Raw genomic sequence first — 22,990 nt, 5'->3', positions numbered from 1 at the left:
TATCTTGTTCTTGGTGCCATTTGGTTCCATTTGCGCATCATTATGCGCTTCATTTTTATTGTTGTTCTGTTTTTATTATTTTGTCATCAGCGGTATGTTATATTGAAAAGATAAAGGTTGTCAGATTGGCTCCTTAGATGCTTGATCCAATTTATGCTTCCTAATTATACTAATAATGGGATGCGGGTGAGGGGTGTTAGAGGGATCGTGGGACCACTTCGGTCCTCCAGTTTTTAAGATTGAAGGTTCTTACTTCATTTCACTTCAAACAAGGTGTAGCATACCTAACTCTCTATAAAGTTACCAATAAAAAAAAGGGGGGGGGGGTGATGCAGAAAAGATAAATCTATTAAAAATAATTCCAGGTTAAAATTGCCCTTGATTTCTTTAGGTTGAATCCATGCCCGTCTTAGCCACGTTTCTGAGGAAGAATCAACGAAATTTAAAACTGTCAACTTTGTCTCTATTAAACGCCATTGTTCAAAATTATTCATCAGCACTGCAGTCATCCATGTTAGACCAGGTAAGTTATCTTAGCTTCTTTTGATGAGTGACTTGATAATAATCTGTGGTTTTTGATGACGAATGTTTTGGTGGAAAAGTTTTTATTGTAGGGTTTTGGTCAAAATTATGTGAATATTTGATGAAGCATGATTTTTTCCCTTCTGTTATCATTTTTTGAATTAATTTACCTTTCTCTCTGATACAGAATGTAGACTTTAAAATACAGGCTGGAAGACTTGGCTATTAAATATAGCCGTATTGAAGAAAAAAGATGTATTAAGAAAGTACTCAATATATTAAAATATCTCGACAACTAGTTCAAGAAAAACGCATGTTGTAACTGTATGTTTGTTGAGCATGTGTGGGGGAGGGGGTAATTCCTATTAAGATCATACCAAAAACCCAGAAATCAAGCCAATGTTGCAAAAAAGAAAACCGTGTTTCTAAGCTATGCTAGGAAAATATTGTTGCAGAACGATATTGCGCTAGAAGAGGAACTAGATGACAGAGTAGTCTTTGAAAAAAGTCATAGTAATTTTTTTTCAAAATAATTTTCGTAGTCTTTGATAAGAAAAACCGCAAAGTAAATGGTACTGTCTTTTGAAGTCGTAATTTTTCTTAAGAAAACTTTTTGTTGTGACGACCAATGATCTGCTTATCCAGGGGCGCAGCTAAGGGGAAAGGGATGATCTCCCTAAAGTTCTAAGGCGTCTTGGAACTTCGGTCGTCGTTAACGTCTTAATTTAGCTTATGTGTCCACCTTTGTCGGCACACTGGAAGATTTTATTGGCTCATTCTTATTCTCTTCTCCCCCAAACTCAAAACCCTAGCTTCGCTCCTGCGCTTATGGGTTGTAATGATGCTGTGTGCAATGAGCTATAAAGTAAAGCAGGAAATAATTCTCCCAGATATATAAAAATGTATGTAAGCTTAACTTGTAGATGTAATAATTATGGTTATGAAATTTTTTTATTTCAAAAGTGGTAGAGCGATTCAGTTTTTTTTTTTTTTTTTTTTTTTTTTTTTTTTTTTTTTTTTTTTTTTTTTTAAGAAATAGTTTAGTCTAACTGATAAAATTAACGTGTTAGTTTTAAAGAACGATTTTGGGTTGTTAATGATGTTTAAGTTTTAGGGGGGGGGGGGTAGGAAGGGGGGTAGTACCCAAACAGGTAAGGATCATTTTGGAGAACCAGGTAATCCAGAAATGATATTGTGACATAACAGCTTCCCCGTCTCTTTCTCTCTATCTGTATGCCAAGATTAAGGAAGCATAGGGAGGGGGAACTTCGCTTTAAGGCAACGTTTAATAAGGTACTTGTATGACATGTAGAGGCCATTTTCCGTAATTTATTTATATATTAACTTCGATTTATGGGCGTTTCTTTGTTTTAAATTTTTATGTTTTTGTATTTTTGCATTAATCGTGGACAAAAAAAAGCTTTTAGTGTTAACGATTATCATATCATATAAAAATAAATCATTTGTATGTATAAGGATCCACATACTTCAGATACTGTATTAAATTGCACTTGAGGCAAGTAGGGATCGGAATTATCATGAAAATTAGCATGAATCTACTACATAATATCACATTGTCTTATGAGATGGTTATTTGTAGGATTAACTGAAGATTGTTTGTACAAGATAATCCTGTTATAATATGAGATTTACAAAATTTATGCTTTGACTTACGGCATGCTTAAAATCTTCCAGAACTTGATTACTTTCGGAGAAGCGTTTTAATATTTCCACCTAACATCTGAATTTTAAATGCCAGGTGTCAGAAAAAACGCCTGATTCTGTTACATGTACAAGAAGTAACCATTATAATAACAAGTGCGTGAGAGGTAAAGACTTGAGCATTGTCCTAAAGAAGAAAAAGTTGCGTCATGATAAGCGTCCGAGGGGCGAAGCCCCGGGCCGCCAAAATAATATTGATTGATACAAATTAATTATAAGTGAGTGTTTTCAGGGCAGTTTTATTGGGAATTTCTCGACTACGTCGTATTTGTGACATCAAAATCCTATTGCTCAAATAGCTTATTTTTCAGTAAATCTGTTTTTTTGCTAATGTAAAAGGTTCAATCAACATGACTTTATAGCAACGATAAAGTTATCTTGTTTTTTTTATGGTGTTTGGAAAAAGAAAATCGATCCTCCAGTAAAAGATATTACAACATTTATGTTTTTCAAGGCTGTCAAAGAGGTCCCAGCACTTCTCACGGAATCAGATTTGACTGCAGCACAACATGCATTATTACTGCTTACTGCGGTGACTAAGACACATCCTGCCGTTATCCAAACCTATGCTCAGACGCTACTCAACGAAACACTAAATTTAGCAAAATCGCCGCTGCTACAAGGTTGGTGTGTTCCTCATTTTACAGGGAACATTTAGCATGAATTAGACTAAATAAATTTGAATTTTTCGGTTACAGTAAGTTATTTTTTGTTGTAGTAGTAGTGTTTGAGTAAGAATTATTAGTCATTTTTCTAATTATGTTAAGATGTGAAACGTAGCCGTTTGATTTACCCGATAACACCCTTTCCTAGTGAAAATTTCGGTCGTAGCCAGTAATGAGGCTATCGTCTGTAGTTCAAATTCAGTAATAGACCCCGAAGGGTTTGACTCAGCTTATCTTAAAGCTGTTCAGGTAAGATGAAGTTTTTCTTTCAGCTGATCGCGAGCAATAGAAGAAAATGATCAGCGGAAACCCAGATGACTTAGCGTCAGTTATTTTGAAGTCAATAAAAATGGGCCCTATGTTTAATTTTTTTTTTTGAAGGGGCGGGGCTCACTTTTTCAATATTTAGAAATAATATAATGAATGAATGTAGTATAACCTTTCAGGGAATATGCTTTATTAAGTTTTTTTTTGTATCTTTATTTAAACTGGACGTTATGTGATACCTTATCTTGAAGCACTTTCATTTGAAATTATAAGAAATCTTGAGGGGAAGCCATCCCTGGTCCTCATTTCTCTTTTGAGGCCCCCCTCCTAGGCGCGCAAATAGGAGGGTGATCTTTGGCACATGCTTTGTTGACATTTTGTTAAACATGGAAAACGACAATTTAATTCAGCATGGAACCCCTCCCCCTCTAATTGGCGCCATCAGTGATTAAAAATTCAGCAATGAATTTACGGTTGTGGTAAACACTGAGAAAAAATTTAGGATCATTGTTACTAAAGAAGCTACCAATTTCAACATGTTTTAGTTTGGGTTTCACACGTAGAAATTATGGTTATTTAAACGAATTAACAAGAAAAAGTGGGGTAGTTATTGATGTTAGTCAGTAGAAGAGGGTTTATTTGAGTTGATCTGTCTAGGGATATGTAACCTGTATAGGGATATGTAACTGGTATAAGGACACGTAACTGGATCGTTTTTGAACCACAAAACTTCAAAGTTATGAAATAGAATTGGTCTAATTTGATGAGAAAATAAAACTTTAATTTCATTTAAGTTTTATGTATAGAAAATAAAACTAAGTGAGACTTTAAGCCAGTATAAGAAAAAATGTTAAATCTTTTTTTTACTTTTTTTTTTTACTAAACTTTTAATATATTAAAAGCAAGAAAATATAATATTCTACGCTCTCTTTTCATTTAAAGAAGAAAGGATCCTGTTACTGTTTTAAAATAAGTATTCGTTCCCAGTTAACAGGCTCTCGAACGCCCGAACAGAGCAGCTCACGTTTCTAATTGTATTAGAAAGGTTTTTTTCTTTTCAGGCATAAGAGAGAAAAAATTATTCAATGTTAATGTAATATTAACGTCAATCAGTACCAGTCGTCGATATAAAAAAGAAAAACAAATGCACAAGATATTTAAATATGAAAATACTACAAAGCAAGTATTGTTTTATAAACTACATTTTTTTTAAGCAGCCTCAGAGCTTTGTATCAGATGTCATTGACGTTTGGCCAAGAATTTCAATTTTGACGTCCGAAACACAAAGTGGTCGAGAAATAGCCAAATATAATCGCCCTGAAAGAACTCACCTATAATTAATTTATATCCTTTACTATCATTTTGTTTTTCTCTGGGAAATTCCATGTTTTTTTCGAATTTTCTTGCCGCACATTTGGACCAGTGTTGTGAGTCTCAGAAAAGTACTCTCCGAAGCAGTTTCTCCAACTGGATTTAAAAGATACCAATACATTTGACATTGATTCTGTTCAAATTTATTGTTTTGATAATATTTGCTGTGCGATCTTGCGACGGGGCTTAATATTTCACGAATCTTGATGTTTTTGACCTAACAATATGTTTATACGTTCAAGAAAAAAAAAACAAACAAAAGAAACTGCTAAAATTTCAATTATAAATTTTCATGTAGGTAGAAGGAGCTGAATCAGTTAAAACGTATGGGTCCCTCGAAGCCTTCTCCTTGTGATTCTGAAAAAATAAAGTGTTTTATTTATTATCTACTAAAAAATATTGATTTCTAATATATAATTTACTGATACTGACTTTATTAATAAACATAGTTTTATCAATTGCAATTTACAACTACTGCACTAATGGAAAAATCTTCGTTTTTGCTGGCATGTAGCAGACATTTTTTTTTTTCATTTACACACCAAAAATATAAACATTTTAAAACATCAATAAACAACATAAAAGATAACTAAGAAACAAAATACACCAAACTCTTTTACATCATCACTTCCAAAATAAACATAAACCTCCCAACAACCGGACTCTCTTCATACCAGCCCAACCTTCCATTCACATAGATAATTCAATAGCTTTAAAGAGTAATAATACTTTGGGTAGTTTTCTAAATTCTGGGAAGGATCTAACTTCATTGGGGCAACAAAGTGGGGTTTATCAGATCCCATGTACTTGCGGAAGCTCATATGTGGGACGTGCTAACCAGAGTTTGGAAATGAGGTTATTACAACATAAATTACAACATTCTTGGCTTTAAAGCAAGATTCTAAGCCTGAATATTTTACTTCAGCCCTTTCAGAACATATTTTCAATTTTCCAGACCGTTTTATTTTTTTCGAGAATGTCTCTTTGATTTCTAGGAATTGGGATTTAAAGCAAAATTTTCGTGAAACTCTTAAAATAAAGTAAATCAAGAATATTGCTTTGAATCGGGATACAGGTGAATTTGGGCTGAACTCTGTCTATGATAATTTATTAAAATCTGACAGAGTAAAGTTCAAGTCACCCAATGTAGTTGACCTCTGTCCAAATGTTATACCATTGAACGCTAATGAACCAAATCCAAGAAGGTCAAAGAGGCTAACTTCCGCCTTTGCTTTGAAAAGAATTAGAGATTTAAACAATATTTAGTTTTATTTGATTTCGTATAAAAACTATTGTTTTAAATTGTTTTAGTTCAGTTTTACTACTGATGACGGTCACTGTCTATGTGACCGAAATATCTGGTATTTTTTTGTGAATTTTCTATACACGGTCTATTAAAAAGGATTTTATCCCTATTTTGAACTTTTATTTTACCTTCCATTCACCCATTACCCCCCACCACCCCCAATAAATCAATCCTCGCTACCACCCTCAACCAACCCTTTAATCTCAACCAACCCATAAAAATATATAATTCAACCAACTTTTAATAAATATTCTTTTAAATTTCTTTTAAACTCTAAAAGATGATCAGCCTGTAGAGAATGCTCACTGGTAGAGAATTCTAGACTGCAATTCTAAGAAACTGCCATAGAAATGCTGATCTAGTGTTACTCCTAAGTTCCGCCACCAAATCTCCACAATTCCTCGTGTAGTATTGATGAATATCACTGTTAGCACAGTAAGTTGCACGAAAAACACTTTGGACTAGGTTATGCACGCACTGGAAAACGGAAACTGCCGCTTGATAATCACGTAGTTTGCCCTCGTTGAGCAAACTTAAAGACTTAAAAACAACTTAAAAACAAATAGTTTTGTCATTCAAATCTTTAGCATACTTGCCTTTAATCCTCCCAGCTTTGTTCTGAAGAATCTGGACTCTTTTGAAATTGATGTAAAAATTGCTGCTCCAGATTGGACGGCCATATGAGATTTATGGGTAAACAGTCGATTGATAAATCATTCGTAAAATCCGCTTTGCCAAAAAGTGCTTCAGTCTACGCAGCATTCCAACACCTCGGGCAATTTTTGCAGAAGTAATATCAATGTGATGCTTCCATGAAAGATTTGAATCTATGAACAATCCCAAGTACCGCATGATCTGTACTTGGTTGGACAGGTTTCCCAGATAACATAACTAGACTACTAGCATCAACTGGCATTCCTTCTCTGCAGAAAGTCATTAAGAAGTCTTTTTAACGTTGACACACTGTAAGCTAAGATTCACAGGAACCTCCAGCCTTCTTAACGCATCATTAGCTTTCAACACATGCTCTTCGATTGATTTTGTACATACTATCAAGGCTGTATCATCAGTAAAAGTTGCAACATAATAGCGGATCGCGTCGACTTACATAAGTTGAAGCAAGGGACTTAAAACTGACCCTTGCTGTAATCTACATTTTAGTCGATAAGAAGACGAAGTCACATCATTGAGTACTACACACAGGGACCTTCCAAGCGGGTAACTTTCAAATCACTGTAATGAAGTACCACGAATTTCCAGACGCCTAAGTCGGTCAAGTAGAATATTAAAATCTGCAGTATCGAATGCCTTCTTTATGTCAACGAATATTGACATCGACAAGTACTCTTTATCCAACGCAATATCAACACATTCCACTAATTGCATCTATTTAATAAGAGCAGAAAAAAGAGGATTATACAACTAGTCCTTGACTCTGACAGTTTGAATGCTCTAGATTGAAGAATGGATGTTTATGGAAGAATGGAAAACGTGAAAAATGACCTTTAGGCTGGCACCTCTCTAATAACCTTCGGGAATAACCTGTTCAAATTGGTCAGTCTTTTTTGGTAAAAAGAAAGTTTTATTTGCAAAAATAAAATGGGTTTTATTGCAAAAAAGCTGCGTGTTTTGATTGTAAGATGGTTCTTTTAGGGCTATTGTCAGCTCTCAGCCCACGAGAAAATTGTTCAGATTTCTTTGCTACAAAAAATAAGGTTTACCGTATAAAAAAAGTACAATCTTGAAAATCAAGGGAAATTTTGAAGTAAGTAGCCCACCTTTTATCTAGTATGCTAGGGGCCTGGGTTTAAATTTCCATTTGATAAAATCAAAGCCTTATAAGCTAGGCATTCTAGTGATGTCTTGAGATGTCAAAAATTATCAAAACTTGCTATTTTTAGGAGAAGCACTCAAGTCCTTACTTTCCTTCCTTCAAGCTGTGGCAGAATCGGGCATTTCTGGTTTATCGTCTGAACCACTTATAAATCATTTGCAAGATTTAATCGACAAAGGACCACTTCATAAAGATGTAAGTAGCTATTTCTAACGTGCTTTAATCCATACTAGGTTTGATTATGTCTAGCCTATGGATTAGACTGTATTAGGAAGGTTAAAACGCCTGTCTCGCGAAATTCTAGTGATAATGATTATTTCAATAAAGCCATCTACTGCACTTACTTGTTATCCCATACGGCTCGATGTTTTTTGTTTTTTTTTTATTTTATTTTATTTTTTTTTAAGCTTCATTTAGAATATATGTTGGTGAAAAAAATGCATTGAAAAAGACAAAGATATAGTTATTTTTATATTGGAGGGTATTGTAACTTAGCACTAGAATTGTATTATGTACAATATAATACTGGCACTTTGGACATGGGATGGAGTTCTTGGACCTTACCCCTTCTCCTGAAAAACAAAATTTTTTCTATTTGAACAAAATGCTCTTATAATTTGTTGATTTTCTACTGCTTTGCCGAGCTTTCCTCTCCCTCTCTGAGATAAATCTATATACATGTGTTTGATGTAATACTAATATGCCTTTATGCTTGTGTAAAAACGTTTTTTTTTTAACGTTTCTAAAAAAATATTTTTTTTTAGAGGGATAGGGGAAGGAAGAGGATTAAAAAAAGGCTAAAATAGGATTTGTTATGAAAGGCCAAGGGGTGCTGCTCTTGCCCGACGGCTTATCTACATCCACCCTTCTATGTAAGTGCCTGTACTTGCTCTCTGACCGCTCTTCAAAACTTGTATGTGTTCTTGACCCCACCATGACTGCTCAGAACAGCGGTGATGTGGAATTTTGGATTCATCTATGCTTATAGCCATCTTGTTTTGCTCTTATTGAAAGATGTATCTTATCATACGGGTACATTTTCTTGACATACCTTTGAAAATTATTCGAATGGAAAAAACCAGGATGTCCCGGGGTTTCTGATCTCTATTTACTAATAAAAATATTCACAAATTTCAGTGAGATAGAATTAAACTTAAAATAACATTTATAGAGCGAAAAAAAAGTGTATCGAAGTGAACACTTTGTATATTTGCTAGATGTTTTCCAGACAAATTGCCTACGGATTGTTCTGGGTACCCGGCTGACTGACATTATCTCGAACAGTAGGTTGTGCAAAAAGTGCTGTTCAATCCCGCTTCCTAGTGCTATAAGGAGAGAAAGGGTGAAAAAGCTTGGGTAAATTCTGTAGACGAAGGATGATCGATTTCCGAAGATTGTTTTTTTTGGCTAACTCTCTAGTGCTAGATGAAAAGCAAGGTGTCCCTGCTTGGGGTGGAATGATGTCATAAAAAAGATTTAAGCAAAATGGGAATTTACTGAGAGGATGTAAAGGGGGAGGCTTTGAATAGATTGGAATGGAGGAGGAGCGTGAGTAGCTATGTTGGCTTCAGGTGGTTTGATGCTGCGGTGAGTTGTTAGTAGTAGTAGTAGTAGATATATACTGGAAGTTAAGCTTTTCCTTGAAACAAAAAATTATAATTTCTAAGTTCTATATTCAACAAAAGAAAAGTTGCATACAAGTTATGTATTGAACAAAAAGCAAAAGCATACTTTTATTGAATGAATCAAGTGCGAAAACAAAGAATCACTTGGAAGGATGACTGAGGTTCACTACTACTACTACTACTAACAACTCATCGCAGCACCAAGCCGCCTGAGGCCAAAACAGCTACGCACGCTCCTCCTCCACCCCAATCTATTCAAAGCCTCCCTTTTTACACCCGCCCACGAAGTTCCCATTTCCTTTAAATCTTTCTATATGACGTCCTCCCACCCCAGACGGGGACGACCTGCTTTCCGTTTAGCCCTAGATGGCTGGCCGAAAAGAACAATCGTCGGCAATCTTTCAACCTTCATCCGAACAACTTGCCCTAGCCACCTCAACCTTTCTTTCATTATAGCCCTAGAGAGCGGCATTGAACCACATTTTTCGTATAGCCTATTGTTTGAAATACGGTCAGTCAGCCGGGTACCCAGAACAATCCTTAAGCAATTTCTCTGGAAAACATGTAGTAAATCTTCATCCGCTTTTCGGAGCGCCCATGCTTCAGAGCCATATTTGACCACTGTCATCACTGTAGCTACTAAGATTCTAATCTTGGTTTGCAGACTTATCTTCCTATTCTTCCAGACTTTTTATAACTGTGAAAAAACACCCTGAGCCTTGGCTATTCTATTTTTAACATCTTCACTACTCCCACCATCTTTACTAATAATACTACCAAGGTAAGTGAAACTGCCCACCTGATCAATATTTTCATTACCCAACCTCACCTTTTCATCTTCACTTATTCCTAGCCTTAGTGACTTGGTCTTCCTAACATTAATTTTCAAACCAATACTAGCACCCTGAACTCGCAAAGCCTCTAAAACTTCATTCATTTTGCTCACACTTTCATCTAGGATGCTTAAATCATCAGCATAATCCAAGTCCAGGAGACTTTTTCCTCCCCATTTGATTCCGTGGTCTCCCATTGCCTTTCCTGTGCTCCTTAAAACAAAGTCCATCAAAAAAATTCATATAAAGGGGGGTAGAACACAACCCTGCCTAACTCCTGATTTACGACAAAAACAGCTGCTATCCTCATTTCCTGCCTTAACCGCAGTAGTGTTATTCTCGTATAGATCACTAATCACTTTAATTTATTTGTCTGGTATACCATACAAGGATAAGCCCTTTGCTAAAGCTCCTCTATCAACAGAATCGAACGCTTGCTCATAATCTATAAAACTGAGGACCAAAGGTGTTTGAAAACTTAGGCACTTCTCAATTATTAACCTAAGAGTGAAAATTTGGTCAACACATCCTCTACCTTTTCTAAAACCGCACTGCTCTTCTCTTAAAACTTTGTCTACGGCATCTCTCCGTCTAAAAAGTATCATACTACTAAGTAATTTGCTACCCACAGAAACCAGACTAATGCCTCGATAATTAACAAACTCACTTTTATCACCATTCTTATAAAGTGGCTTAATTAAGGTTTTTCTAAAATCATTAGATACTTCCCCTTTCTCAAAAATCATATTCATAATCTCCAATAACTTATTTCTAACCTCAGAGCCACCATATTTAAGAAACTCATTTACAACCCTATCAGCACCTGGAGCCTTAGTATTCTTTAATCCTTTTAGTACTGTTTCTAATTCCTCCTCACAAAACAAATCTTCCTTCACATCCAAGGTATCACAAACTTTTTCATTTTCCTCTATATTTTTTCCTGCAACTCTATCTCGGTTAAGCAAATTCTCAAAATGTTCGGCCCATCTTGCTTTAGCTTTTGTCTTATCGCTAATTGCCACCCCATTCCTATCTTTAACTGGGACAAGTCCGGATTGACTACTACCTCTCAATTTGTTAACGTGCCAGTACAATATTTTACTATTATGCCGTCTAGCTGCATCTTCTAAATCCTCGGCAATTTTATCCATGGCCTCCACTTCACACCTCCTTAGTTCATATTTCAATGCTTTCTCCGCTTTCTTTACATTTCTTTTGTTTTCATGTGATCTATCACTCAGATAATTCTTGTACAAGTCCTTTCTCCTTTCTATTAAACTTATAGCTTTTTCACTAATATTCTTAGCTGCAGTTCTAGCTTTCTTCCCTAATACACCTTCAGCAACTTCACAAATTATTTTTCTAAAATTATTCCAACCATCTTCCACATTTTCAAATTTTAAACTCTCAAGTTTAGCATTCAACTATTCCTCGAAAGTGTCTCTCAAATTCTCATCCTGGAGCCTACTATTATCATAACTTCCCGAGAGGTAGTTACCCTTCCGAAATTTCAGCTTTAAATTAACCCTAGATACTACTAGATGCTGATCTTTACTTTTAACATCAATAACAACACCCCTATATACCCTAGTATCTTGTACTGATCCTGCCAGTCTTCAATTTACTATAACATAATCAATGAGGTTTGCTGTCTTACCATCACGTGAATACCATGTTAACTTATGAGCCATTTTATGACCAAACACCGTATTGGTTATAACTAGATTGTTATACCTACAAAATTGCAAAAGTCTGTATCCATTACTGTTTTCTTTTCCTACACCAAATTTACCTAAGCTGGGATACCATATATTCTTATTTCTACCAACCTGAGCATTAAAATCTCCCAGCAATAACATCATATTTCTACCTGGGACCTTGTCTATGTGCTCCTGTAACTGTAAGTAGGATTCATCTGAGTCACTAGTATTTCCATCAGTCGGTTCTACAGGGGCGTATACCACTATAACTGATACCTTGAACTTACTAGTCATAAAATGAGCAATTAGTATTCTATTATTAATACCTTCCTAGCCTAAAGAAGACTTAGCAGCTTCCTTATTCATCATGAGCCCTACTCCCTGTCTATGTACCCTATCCTTCCTGCCTGAGTAAACAAATTCCATATCACCTAATTTCATGATTCCTACCCCTGGGATATGAGTTTCTGAAACTCCTAATAAATCCAGTTCGAATCGTCTGAACTCGTCAGTCAAAATGTCGATACGATAGTCATTTTTTAATGTCGTAACATTCCAAGTTACAATTTTCATGTTCTTTAAATCATTGAAATTTTTTTCGCCTCAGGAAAAGCAATGATCCCGGATACTAGTGCAGGACGGGGATCACATATCTTCTCAAGTCTACACCGAAGTGCTTAAGCCGGCTTAGAACCGGACAGCAAGAAGTCCCTGGGACCTCCATGAATGGAGGCTTTGTGCAATCCTGGGCCCATTTTGGTCACAACATGGTTTTCAGCACTTGGCAATGCTCTTCTATCAACAAGAGTCAAAATCCTGCACAGACAATCTCAAGCCTATTACCTCCAACTCATTATATATTCATGCCTACAAATATTATGCTACTATGGGGAGGCAACCCATAATAGATAAATTAGCTAGGAAGAGGTTTTTCCGCCCAAATACGCCCATCAAAACATACCAATCCCAGAAGAATTGTCCATTAGTCAGAATCCCGTGCGAATGCTGTGTCGTTTACTAGGCTATAATTTCCTCGAGGGGCGCCACTCCTCAAGTGGGAATAGAGTTGACTGCAAGGTCTCCAGTCTTATAGGTGCCCCAAAAAGATCAAGGCAGCCCTTTACAGAGGCCGTTGTCCATAGATCTGGATTTTCAGCCCTGCCGCATTTGTCCTCAAATAGAGGATCCTCCCATAATGGTGTTCTGCATCACCATGCAATTTAACCCATTGCTGGGAGAAGGTTTGCAACTCATGGAACTTGTGGATAAACAAGTGGGCCCTTTTGATTGTACCTTTGAGGGGCCTTCTTCCTCCTCCGCCTGTATTTATGACCCCGGGCAAGGGTGCCCCAGATTCTATTATGGACCCCCAGGGACACGGTCCCCCCTTGGTCCATGCCTCCTATGGAGGTACCCTACATATCTGTAGAGCGTTCCCCTATCGCCACCTGGGGACATGCTGAATGGCCTGGGGGAGGCCAGATAAACGGATCACTTGTTTTGCAAAGGCAATAACTCAGTGACATATTTAACCTACTACTTATAAATATACATAACTCACTGACTAGGCCTATATAAGTTATATACAGGAATATATAACTCAGTGACACATTATATATACATATATATACATATATATATATATATATATATATATATATATATATATATATATATATATATATATATATATATACATATACATATACACATACACATATACACATATATATATATATATATATATATATATATATACATATATATACATACACACATATATATATATATTGTCAGTAATTCAACTTGAGAAAGACGAGTTGTGTAATCTATTTTGAATTATATGTGCTGTTTAGCAGCGGTAGCAAATCAAAGTTCATCATTTTCAAAAATATGGAAAAAGTGATACCCGGATTATGCTTAGATCAAAACCGAGAAGAAATCGCGCGTCAAGAGGACTTGTTAGACAACTCCCATGACGACATGCAAAAATTGCTCAACAACTAAAAACTATAAATTTCATCATACTCTATGTGAGTATAAGACTGTATGAGAGAAATAAGAGCTGGACTCCATGTTCAGGCACTTACTGAAGAAATTTTTTCAGGGGGGGGGGGGGGAAATTACAGAAAAAAATTTTCTTTGATGCGTTGAGTAGGAAGTGCTTGGAAATTTGGGAAAACTTACAAGTTGAGGAGGGGACAGGCCCTAAGCCACCCTCCCCCTACAAACGTTCCTGTTGATGTTAATCTTTTTGGTGCTTACGTGTTATAGCGACCTCACTTTGCCCTTGATTTGTAATTAAACCGGTTCTCTGTGTTCAGTCGGAGATAATAAGCTTAGCGTGAGCGAGAGAAACTACTTTGCAGTTATATTTTAATTGAATGTTTAGTATATACAGGTGGTTAGGTTAGGTTTTTAGGCACTGGTGCATTATATCTCACCCACCGCTATAGACTGTACAAGGAAACCAGACATGGAAATCCGTCAAACGCGAATTTTGCTATCTAAGTTGATTGCAAAGCGTGATTTCTCATTGCGTTTACAATATTTAAACTGTTGTTTTTTTAGGTTTAGGGGGGAGGGTGCCTAGGTTAGGTTACGTATTTAATATATGCTATGCTTTACCCCCCACCCACCCCCCCAATGTGCAAATATAGAGCCGAAATTTGTATCTAAACTATTATATTTTCATACTATTTTATTTTATTTCATTAGCATTAACCAAACTTGACTTCTTTTGTGTATAGCGGTGGGTGAGATATAATGCACCAGTACCGGTTTTTAGTACAATGCATTCTTGGTGGCCAGCTTTCGTTAATTCTCTTAAATAATTTCTTAGACCACACTGCTTTTCCATTTACAAAAAAATTAAACAAGAAAAACGGGTTTCAACTTTTATAAAGCAGTGAACACAAACAAAAACACCCAATCCTCACCAAACATACAGGTCAACAAAGCACTACAGGACACTTGCAGAAGCTACCAAAGCAAAGAGTGAAGACCAGAATATGCCAGAACTTTTTACTGAGCATATTTCCAATGACTAGAACAACCTTCAAGAGGAAACTATGACTGCACTCACTAGTTCCTCCTTCAAGTCAAGATTTGACAAAGAATGGAACAACAAGCCATGGAAATACAAGTGGGACAGTCTGTCCCTCTTAGCTGCCAACTAATGCAACATCAATAGGCCCATATCACAGTGACATTCTAAATGGCAGAAATTAAAATGACAGTGACATTCAAAATGGCATATCACAGTGACAGAGCAGGTCCAGCATGGGCCTTATTTTGCTTCAATGCAAATTAAGATTCAGGAAGGTCCAGGAAGACATAAAGCACAATATATGACCATGCCCTATAGAATCTGAAGAAAATTTGAGAAAAGCAAGCTGGACTGACCTTTCAAGACCGGTTTGTTTAGCATGGATTAATTTATAGTCATTTTGTTTTGATTTGTATATAGAGCAAACATGGCTAATTCAATTAAAAAAATTATTGAGGAGGCCCCCTTTAGTAATAAAACACTGTCTTAGACAGAGAAAGAAAAAAGCACCACAAACATTATAAAACAAAATGATTTTAGTAAAAAAAAAGCGAAGAAAAGGTACAAACAGAAAAAAAGGTTCACAGCTAATAAAGACTCATCCTAAATGGAACTTTACTATTCTGAGTGGCATCCTGAATGGATTGTGCAATAGGCATAATGCACTTCTATACTTGTTCTGAACGAAGTTTTAAATATTTGGTTTAATGTTGATTTCAATTTTGATGTTGGTTTTTATTGAATATTTTTGCTATATCCATTTTCATTGGCGGGCATACGATTCTCTGGCGGAGGCTGTTGGAGGACTCTCAGTGAGCAAAAGTGCTGATAGTTTCCAAATTATTAATAAGTTTTTAAAAAAAGCCTCAAGTAAAAACACAATTGACTCTCAGTTGGCATTCTCTCTCCTGTCAGTTGGCTTTATTGGGAAACGTCTTTGAGTGATTTTTTTTCTATTTTTCTTTTTGTTACTACCATATGAAACAGTTTAAGGTTTTCAACTGGGGCTGGCACGTATGGTGGACGGACTATAGGCCAGAAGTGCCCAAATATGCGTGCTACACTACGATTTTCGGTGCTAGAATAAAAAATTGACTAATAGTACTAAAATATCACTTTCGTGATACAGGTGGCAATCCTGAGCACGTGCTGTAGTGCTACATGTAATGAAATAGTGCTAAAATATCACTTTCGTGATGCAGGTGGCACTCCTGAGCACGTGCTGCAGTGCTACATGTAATGAAATAGTGCTAAAATAGCACTTTCGTGCTATTATTGTTAATGATGTATTAGATAAAGGTTTTAAAATAGGTGCTATATTTTTATATCTGATGAAAGCTTTCGACACTGTGGATCATGAACTTCTACTTAAGAAGTGTGAGGTGAATGGTTTGAGGGGTAAATCATTAAATTTAATAAGAAGTTTTTTAAGTAATCTTTATCAGTATGTCCAACTAAATAATAATAATAATAATTTATTTATTAACCACTATAAAAAAGAAGCGGAGTACAACAAGAACAAAAAAAAAGTAGAAGAAAAAAAGCACAATACAGCAAACTGGCACACTTAACAAATACTTACATAAAAAGGTGTTAATTATGGTGTGCCCTAACAAATGCAGACAACGACAAATTTCCGGCAAAAGCAGACGCTTTTTCTTGTAGATCAGGGAGGTCGCCTCCCGATTTTAGATGCCAGTTCCGGAACGTATTGAAATAGGTGTTCCGCAAGGATCAGTTCTCGGTCCTATATTATTCTTGATATTTATTAATTATTTACTAAATTGTCTAAATAATTTTTGCTATAGAATAAATGAACTAACGGTAAACCCGATTAATGAAACAGTTCCACTTTTTGCTGATGACACAACAGCCATTAGCACAGCTAAGGCAGCGGAGCTGCTGCAGATTTCCTGAAGGAATCAGTTAATAGAATTATAGCATGGCTGAGGGCGAATAAATTAAGGATTAGCATGGCTAAGTCTAACTTTATTATTGCGATCACCAAACTTTTATACCCATGGATCAAGAAATTAGATATGCTCAATGGCGTTATAAAACGGACTGCGTCTTTTAAATACCTTGGGATTGTAATAGATGAAACTCTATCTTTTAAACAACATGTAACTTTAACTAGCAAAATTCTGGCAAGAAATCTCGGTATAATGAAGAAACTCCAACGTTGTTTTCGCAAATCTGTCTTTCGCCATCTTTATCTTTCTTTAATACACCCGTATATACTTTTGTTCGAGTATTTGGCTCTCTACTTTTTCTTCTATCCTAAAACCAATAAGAGTTCTACAAAATCATGCAGTAAGAATTTTAGCCGGTATATCCGTAAATAGCGACGAATACCACACTGCCTTTCCGTCATAAGCAATAAGTAGAACAACGGGGAAATTTTTATACAAGACAGCGGAACGCAACTTTAAATGAATATTTCGACCCTATATCCAAGGGCCGTCCTCAGCAAAACAAACAAAAAAAAATATAAAAGAAACTTACATTCAAATTCAATCATTAAAACTGAAAAGACATTTTTTTTTAAATCTTTTAAAAACAGCCCTAATATCATTACTTCAAGGAAGTTCAACCAGGAAGTTCATTCAAATGGAATAAAAATACTTACAGGCAAGCTTATAAAGCTAATCTCGCCTTCTTGGCAGCCAGCCTAGATGGTCTATTCGTAACAGGTTGAGTGGAGTTATTTACTGTTTTTTTTATATAATTAGTTAAATCATTTTTAATTAAGTTTGTGTATAGGGCATTAAGTGAATATTCCCCAACTCTCTATTTAAAGAAATATTACTGTTTATTTTGATTTTAATTTCAATTGCCTCTCGAACAGTCTGTTTTATGCCTAAATCATTGCTAATAAGGCAAGTTTCTTCAAAAAGCATTTTATGACTAGGGTTATCATATATGTGACTGCTTAAAGCAGAGTCAAAAGAAATATTTCTACTATTGGAATTTAAAGCTTTAGTTATGTCTTTTTTCTGTAGTTGCAGGCGTTTCTCTGAATTTTGATGGTTTCTATCTACATAAAAATGGCTACAGTCACATGACATTTGATAAACCCCTCTCTGGCGAGTAACTGGGGTTATATCTTTACCAGAATTTGGGAAATTCATGATTTTAAAATTATTTGTAAATACAACCTAAAAATTATTTTGTGCGCAAATTTTTTTAAACTTGTAGTGACTTTTGGGATATATGGAAGGTAAATTATATTTGAGGGCTTGACGGGAACTTCACATTTTAAAAGATCCTTAATTTTACGGGAGTGTCTTGCAAATCTTTTGGCTAATTGTATTATTAATAAAGACAATAGGATAACCGTTTCCAAAAAAGTATGTCTCTAATAAAATTTAGTTCATCTGTGATATAAGATTCAGAGCAAATGTTTAGGGCACGGTCAACAAGAGATGTAACAACACCTCTTTTAACTTGTGGGGGGTGATTGGATTTAAAATGTAGATATCTGTTATGTTTTCGGTAAACTGTAAAATCCAGTTTATACGAATAATTAAAACATCGAAATAATTACGAATAATTAAAAATTTTTTAGAATCTTGCAGAAATGAAAATCTTATTCCTAAGTCTTTAAGATATAAATTGCATTTAAATACCCGGAAAGAAGCGCAATTCTCGCACACATTACATTTAAAAACTTTAGTCCACATTATTAAGGACAAAAAACAAAAACGACATATTATTTACTCAGAAAGAAAATCTCTTGAAAAATTTTTATGTGAAAATCTGTCCAAGTTGATTATTCTGAGGTGGTAAGATTGGAAAGGAATTTATTTAGTCATGATTTACGTTTGTCTAGAGAACATCTTTACAGGAAATTGGAATGTCTGAGGTACGAATTTTCAATGAATTATCGTACTTTTACCCCAAGGTTTACTCCTGGATTCACTAGCGTTAATCTCTCCTCTAGAATTTTTGAACCTAAGGAAATCCAAACTCTTAGACAAGGTCTAAAATTTTCTTTTCCACCAAAATAAATTCCTGTGGAAGACATAGTTTCTTCTATAGAAACTTCTATGCACAAACACTAAACATCCATTTCTAACCCAGATGATGTGAGGTATTGTTTTATTGATCCACTTTGCGGTAGCCAAAAAAAAAGTTACGTCTCATAATAATTTGACACCAGAAGATTCACATGACATGAGAATTACGCCTAATCTTCGCAAAGACCCTTCAATTATAATAACAAAAGCAGACGAGGGAAATTCACTTGTAGTCATGGATACGTTAGATTACGACAAACAAATTTATTCACACCTAAAAGACACAAATACATATACTTTCTTGACTCACGACCATACTGAGAAGTTGGCGAATAAAATTATAACCGAATTAAAGAATCTAAAACAAAATGGCAAAATCACCCCACAACTGTATAATAAATTTCTCCCCCGAGGTATCTTTTGCCAAAAGTTTTACGGTTTACCGAAATTACACAAGCAAGGTATTCCCTTAAGGCCAATTGTAGCATTTACGAAAGCCCCTGCTTCCAATATTGGAAAGTGGTTATGTACAGCTTTCGAACCTTTACTTTATTCCCAAAAAATCGTACATATGTAATTCGGTAGATTTAGTAGAAAAACTTAAAAGTGCAAGCATTTCAGAAAATACAATAGTAAGTAGTTTTGACATAGTTTTTATGTACACAAATATTGATGTAGCAATATCTGAGCAGTTATTAAAAAATAAAATAGAAGAAAACTATCATTTAATTGAAGATTCAACACCAGAAATAGATTGTGAGGTTTTAATGTCCCTAGTCAAAATTTTTAATAAGTATTCAATGTATTTTCAGTTCCGTAATTCTTTTTATCAACAAAAAAATGGTCTCCCTATGGGTGCGCCGCTATCCGGGTTATTAGCGAAGACTTATGTAGAACACCTTGAAAATTGGGCCTTAAATTCATATTTTTTAAAACATGTCTTTTGGGGGCGTTATATGGATGATGTAATATCGCTCTGGAATTATGGAGAAAATGAATTCAGGGGCTTTCTAGATCACCTTAATACATATGACCGTAATTTACAATTTACCTTAGAATTGAAAATGCAAATAAATTACCGTTTCTAAATGTTTTAATTATTCGTAACATTGATAAACTGGATTTTACAATTTACAGAAAACCCACACAAAATAACAGATATCTACATTTTAAATCCAATCACCCCCCACAAGTTAAAAGAGGTGGTGTTAGATCTCTTGATGACCGTGCCCTAAACATTTGCTCTGAATCTTACATCACAGATGAACTAAATTTTCTTAGAGACATACTTTTTGGAAACGGTTATCCTATTGTCTTTATTAACAATACAATTAGCCGAAGATTGGCAAGACACTCGCGTAAATTAAGGGTCTTTTACAATGTGAAGTTCCCGTCAAGCCCTCAAATATTATTTATCTTCCATATATCCCAAAAGTCACTACAAGTTTAAAAAAAAGTTTGCACACAAAATAATTTTTATGTCGTCTTTACAAATAATTTTAATATCATGAATTTCTTAAATTCTGGTAAAGATATAACCCCAGTTACTCGCCAAAGAGGGGTTTATCAAATACCATGTGACTGTGGCCATTTTTATGTTGGTAGAACCCATCAAAATTTATAAAAAAGCCTACAACAACACACAGACGACATAACTAAAGCTTTAAATTCTAATAGTACAAATGTTTCTTTTGATTCTGCTTTAAGCAGTCACATACCGAAGATATGAAAATTATGTAGTAAATACGTGATTTTTAGTTATGTAATTGATAACAAACACTGCTTATTGCTAGTTCCCCCCCCCCGCGGATATAAAGCATGTGCACAATCCTGGGGCCTTGCTAAATATGTCCTTAGCGCACATTGTTTCAGGATTGCTAATTTTTATTCTAAAGTTTATTAAAATTTAAGGACAGAAAATATTGTAAGGAATAGTGTTTGCATAGTATTTCTGGAGTACAAAAATGCTGATGATAAGAAAATTTACAATAAAATATCCTACAGTCAAAAAATATCTGCATAAAATATTTATTAAACTAGTGAAGTTTACTAATTTCTTTGAGCCTTACTTAAATATGTTTTCTTTAAGGGTATACCTATGAAGGAATGTTACTTCCATGGTAACAACCAACCTAGCTTTGCTCATATTGGGGGTAGCCTAGACTTTTTTTTTTAAATATTTGCTCGTATCCATAATGCTATAGTTCGCTGACAAACGAAATTATTATTGTTGGCACCAAGCAGTTCACGCTGCTATAATTATGTACGTATTTACGTTGGTTTGGCGGAATTTACTATGTGATGGATAAAAAGATGCTTTGTCGGAAAACATTAAAAAGAAAGAGAAAGAGAGAGAGAAATAAGCCATAAAATACTTTGTTTTTTTCATACTTTGTTTTATTTGTGTATTCTTATTTTTGTAAAATTTGTGCAATTATGGGTCATGAAGCTTAGTGTCATTTCTGCATAGCTAATACTCTGCTGAACGAACGTCCCGCGTAATGTCATTCATAGCTACTCTGTATTGCGTAGAAGTCTAGTGTCAAAACTACTTTGTAGTTATGGCTAGAAGTAGACTTGAGTGTTATATATATACATATATATATATATATATATATATATATATATATATATATATATATATATATATATATATATATATATATATATATATATATATATATATATATATATATATATATATATATATATATATATATATATATATATATATATATATATATATATTATGGCTTATATTCCGCTATATATTTATTCCGCTATATATTATGGTAGGGACTGTATCTAGGTTAGTTGCTACCAGGTTATAGTCTCATGAAGCTCAGGCTTGGCAAACCGAGAAGGCCGCCTCGCCGTCCCTGGGGCAATATGCGGAGGTCAAGGAGAACTGGGGTGAAGAAGTTTATCTAAAAAAGGGATTAACTCCGGAAGATTTAAAATGAGTAATGTCTGTAATGGAGAATTTTATTCCTCTTGGCAAACGAAGGAAATTTAGGGAGGGCTAGATTTAGGGATCGTCCTTACAGTTGCTTTATATATGGAGAGATCAATGAGCCATTGCATCATTTTTAAAGAGAATGTAAGGAATCGAGGGATTTGCGAATGGAAATTTTTGGTAGGGCGACTGGGGGAAGAGATTGGATTTTGGAAATTTTGAAATATAGCTGTTATTTAGATAAAAAAAAAATATTGGAAGGTTCGTCCGGGTAGGTATGAAGCATCGTGTAAATTTTCTTGAATAACCAGTTCTATATATATATAAAGAAGCGAAGTGGTGTTTCAATGATTTGTTATTTGACTTTTTACTATGTCCATATTATAAGATTGCTTATTTACAAATTGTGAAGTATATGTGTTATTTTTAGAGACCTTAGTGGAGTTGGCTCTCTTAAAAAGGTATTGATAGAGTCGTTCAATTCACAATCTGAAGATGTTAGATCAGCTGGTTCGTATGCTCTTGGTTCTATTGCTGTCGGCAACTTAAATGAATTCCTTCCATTCATTCTACAGGAAACAGAGAGTAAAGCAAAGAGGCAGTATCTACTCCTCTGCTCATTGAAAGAAGTAAGCTATTTTGTTCCGTTTATGTATATATATATTTTTTTAATTTGAATATAATTATATCGGTTGGGATCGAGCAAAAAAGAGGAATTTTTTATAGGGGACGAAGGAAGTTAGAATTCTATGGGAGTAAGGAAGAAGTGAACCTCTAATGCAGAGTAGGAGATAAAAGGAGAAGCGGGAGAGGTGGCTTTGTGCTGTGATATGTTGTGTGCTATTTAATGTGTGCTATCAGTAGTGGGAGTTGTGTAATTATGTTGTTTCAAATTCCGCTATATATTATGGTAGCGACTGTATCTAGGTTAGTTGCTACCAGGCTAGAGTCTCAGGAAGTTCAGGTTTGGCAAGCTGAGAAGATCGCCTCGCCGTCCCTGGGGCTATATGCGGAGGTCAAGGAGTAATGGGGCGAAGAAGTTTATCTAAAAAAGGGATTAACTCCGGAAGATTTAAAATGAGTAATGTCTGTAACGGGGAATTTTATGCCTCTTGGCGAAC

The 22,990-nt window shown here is 35.1% G+C and overlaps 1 protein-coding gene across 1 annotated transcript in view; it reads left to right on the top strand.

The window, feature by feature from the left end:
* The window catches only part of Cand1 (Cullin-associated and neddylation-dissociated 1), a 170,405-nt gene that overhangs the window by 106,521 nt on the left and 40,894 nt on the right, over nucleotides 1-22,990 (top strand). The window contains exons 14-19 of the mRNA XM_089102636.1: nucleotides 392-523; nucleotides 2,699-2,867; nucleotides 7,755-7,882; nucleotides 15,668-15,827; nucleotides 21,018-21,021; nucleotides 22,300-22,498. Coding sequence (XP_088958762.1) covers nucleotides 392-523; nucleotides 2,699-2,867; nucleotides 7,755-7,882; nucleotides 15,668-15,827; nucleotides 21,018-21,021; nucleotides 22,300-22,498 — 792 coding nt within the window. The remainder of the gene's footprint in view (nucleotides 1-391; nucleotides 524-2,698; nucleotides 2,868-7,754; nucleotides 7,883-15,667; nucleotides 15,828-21,017; nucleotides 21,022-22,299; nucleotides 22,499-22,990) is intronic.

The sequence above is a fragment of the Artemia sp. Qi Xiang Cuo genome, chromosome 16, assembly GCF_049724085.1.
Source record: "Artemia sp. Qi Xiang Cuo chromosome 16, ASM4972408v1, whole genome shotgun sequence".
NCBI classification, from domain to species: Eukaryota; Metazoa; Arthropoda; class Branchiopoda; order Anostraca; family Artemiidae; genus Artemia; species Artemia sp. Qi Xiang Cuo.
This window is presented reverse-complemented; position numbering and strand designations above follow the sequence as displayed.